Here is a 6,616-nt window from a genome sequence, read left to right as displayed (position 1 = left end):
TGTGACTCTCCTTAGGCCCACTCTATGTCATCGATCACTTTCCTCTTTGGCCCCATAATCTTCTTGATCAGAAAATTTGGGACACTACCGAGGTACATGTGTGTCTCTCATTTTAAAGCCATGATAAAGTGTCAGAGAATTTAAGGGACACTGCAGTAATTTTCTTAGAAGTTTCTGGAAGAAAGCTGCCCATTACACCATTACGGATATTATGTAGAATGTCAAGGGGAGGCCTTTGGGTCATTCACAGAATTAAGTATTGATTGAAAAAAAACTTTCTGATGAACTTACAGGTGTTGAGAAGATTTTCTGCCATTGACATTGAAATGTCTAAAAGTAAAGGAAAAAAATGAAAAGTACATTTGTGAACACAATTTAATTCAATATGAATAGTAAGCATAATAATTTTATACAGTCTTGACTATATAATTTTAATGTTCATAAAGTAGCATGAGATTTTTTTTTTTTTGAGGTAGGATTTCATTACGCAGTTCAGGTTGGACTTGAACTCACTTTGTAACCCAGACTGGCATCAAACTCGCAGTGATCCTCCTATCTCAGCCTCCTGAGTGCTGGGAGATTAATATCATCTTTGTGTCATTTTTTATTTCTAAACAAAATTTCATGTTTCTTATTAGAACTTACTAGAAAAAAACAATCTTGGTCCTGAAAAGTGCTACAATATATGATAATCTTCCACCATATCTTAAATCCAAATCAGTAGAAAACTGAATGTAATTGCACCATTATTATTCCCCCTTTTAATCCACTTGGCTCATCTGTTCTAGCCACTCCTTTGCCTAGAGAACTTGAGCAGATGTCTTTCTCAAGTTAGCTCCTAGAACTTGCACTTTCTGCCTAGAGAAACCCACAGCTACTTCTAGGGGGATGACCAGAAATGTAGGAATTCATGCTGGTAAAGACAATGAACAGTGTCATATGAGAGCTGATGGGCAAACGCTTCCCACTGAGTCACGGGGACAACAGTTCTTATACAGTTCACAGTGTCCCAGGGGGCATTTATAGCTGCTGTCAGTGCCGGCCAACTTCCTTCAAATCTACTACAAGCAAGTTTTTACCTCATATTGTGCTTCTTGGGAAGCCAGGATAGGACAAATAATACTATAAGTAGGACAGAGCATAGACACTGTTAGGGTTAGTGCATTTCTGTTTTGAGAGCATTTTACAATATTTTTCAAATTAATAATCTTTGTGTGGTAAGTTTCAATTATTTGGAACATTCAGTTAAGCATGATGTCTCATTTCTCATTCATTTTAGGTTGAAAGAAATTTAATTCAGCACTTGGACAGATTTTAACATTGTCTGCTACTTCCCAGGTAGACAACTCATTTTAGAGACTCTTATAGAAAGCAGTTTTTTGCACCAGATAATGTTACTATGTCCCCTATATCCATGCAAAATGGCAAACCTTTTCAGTTCATGTGGGAAATGTATGAGGGGAGAACAAACAAATGAGTCCTGTTCCAAATATCAGATACAGATAATAGTAAAGTCACACATCATTTCCACCTAAAGAGTTCTGTTTTGAAAATGAATCTCCAGATGAAGTATGAATTTTAAGTACTACAAATGTCAATATAGGTTCATTTTTATTATGCTGTTGGATTTCTATAGCTGCATGAAGGAGTATACGGTCTTACACAGAATTACAATTGCACATACTCACATTAGATTTCACAATAAATAAGGTGGAGTTTCTTTCCCTTTCACGGTATCTCTTGTAACTTTTGGATATTATTTAGTCTTTCAGTTGTTTACATGAGGGAGACAATGTAATGTTGATGTCTACATATGTAGGTCTGATCTATTTCACTTATGGGTGTGGTCCCTACTTGCATCCATTTACCTATGAAAGCTTCAGGTGGGCAAGAGAACCCTTTCTGAGAAAGGCATCTGTCCAATCAAAAAGAAGAGCCACTCAGCAGTCCACCCAAACAATTATAAGATGACATGAACCACACCTCTGTGAACACAGAGCTCACACAGTTTCATGACCTCCTTCACAGCTGCCTTCCAGAGGCTAATTTTTAATTTGATAGGATATCTCTGAGCCTTAGTTTTGGACTTTCTATGCTTTGTTAATGATATTAAATAGATAAATATTAGGTTCAATACAGTAAGAATAAATTACCTGAAAACCCTACTCTATTCACATTCTTTCTTCGAAGTTTTCTTTCTTTATTCATGACTTACGAAAGAGAAGAAATGTTTTTGACTTATGATTTACTTTTAATAGTTGCATTATCTCAAAGCTCCATAGCATTATTGTCACCCAGGTGGGTGGGAGACAGGATACAGGGAGTGGAGAAATGACTCAGGTCATTGTCCTTTAGGACTGAATCACTGCAGTGCCTGTTCATATTTACTTCCTCTTAACTCTCTTGGCTGGCGACTCAGGCAGGAACTCCTGGGATTTAGCTCTGAACCAAGAATAAAACAATGCAACCTAAGACACTCATTCTGTTTATAATATACAATGTAAAAGAAGTGACAAAAACAATGGCCTTGTCTCTACCAAGGAGGAGGTGAATCAAAGGAAAAGAAAAAGCAGTTGTAAAAACCTGTTTAGTAGGATGGGTGTGGTACCATGCACCTGTAATTTCAATACACAGGAAGCTGAGGCAGGAGGGTTGCAAAGTCCAGGTCAGTCTGGACTACATAAGGAAATCTTATTTGAAAGCAACAACAAAAAAAGAAAAACAAACAAAAACAATTCAGCCATTGTGAATTGGTGTCTTCCTGTGGACCAGGAATCAAAGGATAGAGATAGATACTGTCTTAAGTATATTTATAGCATGGTGGAAGAGATGGATGACTAAATATAAAAATTTAAAATCAGTGTTATAAGTATGATGGCAAAGTGTGTATAGAAAATTGGATGTACCAAGAAAAGTCATGTAGCGTAAAGACGGGACTTAGACTATCTGATTCCAGTACTATTTGAGAGTCTAGAAATTGCCGTAGTTTACTCACTGTTGAATATTGATCAAATGTACTCTAGATTATAGTGCACAATGCTCCTACTGTTTACATTTCCCACAGTTAGGAAGTAAGAAATGTAAGAGTCTGATACCCAGTGAATATGGTTTTTTTTGTATTTAGTATAAGGTCTACAAGATCTCACTAAACAGGTCGGACTCATAGTGATCCTCCTGTTTTCAGCCTCCCAAGTGCTAGAATTATAGATGTGCATCACCACACCCAGTCTCAGTCTTGTCGCAGCATGCCCTGGGACGGGGCTGGCATGGCATGTGATGCCGGGTATCGAACCCCAGTCCCTGTATCTGCCTAAGCAGGGGCTTTAATCCACTGAACTATCTGGCCAGGCTGTTTTTTTTTTTTTTCTTGGAAGGAAAAATCTAAACACATAACTACATAACTATATAATTCCAAGTGTAATGAAGAATTTTACAATAGCAGTAGATTCATTTATAATATAAATTTTATGCAGTTCATGAGCTTTGACTCTTGGTGAACTTGTTACTTTACAATAGCCCAACTACTAAATTAGTTGATTAGTCTTATTTTCCCAAGGCATTCTCATACTAAATATACAATGGAATTAAGCTGTATACTTTCATTATGTTTTATGAAATACTAAAAGTATTCATCTGATAAGTTGCTGAAAAATTGAAACAGTAAATGTACATAAATATACTTCAATTTGTTGGGCAAATACCAAAATAATTACTATAAATTTTGTTTTGTTTTGTTTTTGGCATACTGGGAATTGAACTCAGGACCTTGATCTTGCCAGGCAGGTGTTGTGCCACTGAGCTATGTCCTCAACTATAAAATTGTTTTATGATACACATAAATAACATGCATCTTTACCAGGAAAGTTAGTTCTTTCTCTCTGTGTCTGTTTCTGTCTCTGTCTTTGTCTCTGTCTCTGTCTCTCTCAAAAACACAACTCTACTCTGGAGCTATAATATGAGTAGTTTGCATTAAAAAGCAAAGGAGAAGAGCATGGATTTTCATTCACTGCAGCTTTGGGTTGGTCACCTGGTTCATATCTAGTCTCAATAAATGTTTTTCTTTATGTTTCTAATCAGACTGAAAATTAACTTTGCTGCTAGACATTACATATTGTTTGCCATTCCTCGGGGTAATATTGGTAGTTTTTGCAGTATGTACCTTCATGTTTACCATTTTGACAATTAAAATAAAGTATTAGACTTAATTGGATACTGAGTTGTATGTGCAAGGGATTTAAAAAAAATCTTTTATTTATCATAGCTTGGACTTGTAGTTATCCTCCTGCCTCGGCCTCCCTAGTGTGCACCACTATGCTCGGGCTTCTGGGCTGGCACAGCATATGGTACCGGGATCAAACCTGGCTCCTTGTGCTTGCCAAGCAGGCACTTTGACCCCTGAGCTGTCTCTCTGACCCCAAGGGGATAGTTTTAAAGGTAGAAATGTGTTTCATTTCATTTTTTTAAAATGGATTTCAACAAATATGAAAAATTGCACTTTCAACTTTTATCTGAATATCATCCATGGCTTTCATCTTTATAACCTGGAAGTAGACAGGCCCCAGGAGGAGAGGATGAGACAGGAGGAGAGGATGAGACAGGCCCCTAGGAGTATCCTCAGACACTCATGCTGGCGGTACAAGTTGGGGAGCGTGTGTGTGACAACATGTCTTGTACTTAGGATGAGCCAGCCCTGTTTCAAGGCCCCTTCTGGGGGTGCAGTGAACACAAAGTTCGTCTCAGCCAATTCAGTCTGAAAGTTTCTACTTTGTTCTCCCAGGTCCCTACACATCTTGTGAGGGTGTCGCAGCTCCCGGATCCCAGCCAGGAGGCTCTGTGTTTTCCGTTCTGTTTATGCCCTTGTTTTCTTTAAGACTTGCCTTAAAAGATAGCTTCTCCAAGCAACTTTATTTCTTGTCCCCTTGCATGTCATTCTTGGCTTTATATTCCCTTGTCAGTCATCATTTTTGATGTTGAATAACTGTTACCTGATAATAATCACTTTTTTTATAATGAATGTATTAAAATTTTTCTCTCTGAAATTTATTTCAGTTAAATGAACTGAAGTGATTTAGTACTAAGATATAAAATTAATGCCTATTGTAGCTAAACATTTAGATAATGTTTAGATAATATCTCTATTCTGAGAGATATTATAAAATAAGAGCATTCAGCATGATAGGCGATTTTTATTATATGGATACTTCTGTGGAAGTATATCTTTTGTGGCCTATTGTTAGTGATCTCTTTTAAGGTACGATCTCATTACTATTTATACTTAAAGCATCTGGACTGTGTCTAAATACTTGTTATATTATTTAGTAATAAATATTTCAAATTCTATGCTGAAGACTGCACTTGAAAAATACTTAAATATCCCTTTCAGTATATTGTTGGCTTAATTGAAAGCCATTCTGAAATACTAACTGGTACAGTGTTTTACATCTTTTGGTAGACTTGATAGTATTTTTGTTCTGTAACAAAGTGAAGAATCAGGAAATACAGTTGTCTGAGGATTCAAAAACAGTGCACTGAATCTTACAGAATTAAAAAAAATCCAACCCACTTTCATTCAGAGGCTATTTTTTCTAATTGTTATTTATAAACTATAAATTACTTAGAATAATTTTTAAAAATATAAGAAAGATCATAGGAAAAAAAACACAAAAGGGTTTCCTTTTACTCACAGCATTGTTATTGTTCCTGGCATTTACTATTGTTTAATTTCTTTTATTTATGTACTTAGTACAAGGTCTACAGGGTCTCACTATGTAGATCGAACCCCTAGTGAATCTCATGTTTTCAGCCTCCCAAGTGCTGGGCCACCACGCCCAGTCTCAATGGCTGTCTCAACATGCCCTGGGGGCAGGGCCAGCAGGGTACACTGGGAATTGGACCCGGGCTGCTGCGCTCTCCGTAAGCAGGTGCTTTAGTCTGCTGAGCTTTCTGGCTGGCCTCTTTTTTATTTTTTATTGTTTAATTTCTTGAGTAAGGCCATTCCTTCTGGAGTCAGAAGGAATCTCAGTGTTTTACTTTCCATTTCTGTAGTGACCAGAGATGCTGAATAATTTTTCACATACCTATTGACCATTTTTACTGTTTCTGAGAAGTATCTATTCCTTGAGACCATAGTAGTAAGTGAAATAAATCAGACATACAAATTTAAATATCTCTTGGTTTGTCTTCTATATATGAGAAACAACAAATAAAAACAGCAGAGTAAAGGTAGATAATAGGAAATAAAGATATAGATCTTTTGCAAAAGGGAAAGAGAGCAAGAGATGGAGGGAAGTGAAAGGCAGGGGATGGGAAAGGGATGAAAAACAATTAAGAAATGTCATGTACCAGTACTAACTCCCTGTGAGGAATGTGATCATCCTGTTCTGCAAATACATGCTAATAAAACATAAAAGTTGAAAAAGAATACAGAGAAAATAGAGATAACAGCAAGGATTCTAGATGACATTAAGGGATAAAAAAGAAATAAAACATAAAAAATAAATGAGAGCTGAAAATTCCAAATGTTGGGGGTAATTTTACTGAAGGCATCAATATCACTACATTTCCCAAAATGTCAAGTCACCAAAATATGCACTAAACAGTAATGTATATCTATAGT

The 6,616-nt window shown here is 36.5% G+C and overlaps 1 protein-coding gene across 1 annotated transcript in view; it reads right to left on the bottom strand.

Moving 5' to 3' along the window:
• The window catches only part of LOC101573961 (transmembrane protease serine 11C-like), a 92,273-nt gene that overhangs the window by 43,289 nt on the left and 42,368 nt on the right, over window positions 1-6,616 (bottom strand). The window contains 1 exon segment of the mRNA XM_012517552.1: window positions 292-330. Within this exon segment, the coding sequence (XP_012373006.1) occupies window positions 292-330 (39 nt within the window).

The sequence above is a fragment of the Octodon degus genome, unplaced genomic scaffold (assembly GCF_000260255.1).
Source record: "Octodon degus isolate 3935 unplaced genomic scaffold, OctDeg1.0 scaffold00191, whole genome shotgun sequence".
Classification (NCBI taxonomy): Eukaryota; Metazoa; Chordata; class Mammalia; order Rodentia; family Octodontidae; genus Octodon; species Octodon degus.
The sequence above is the reverse complement of the archived record's forward strand: the minus strand, read 5'-3'. Positions and strand labels throughout refer to the sequence as shown.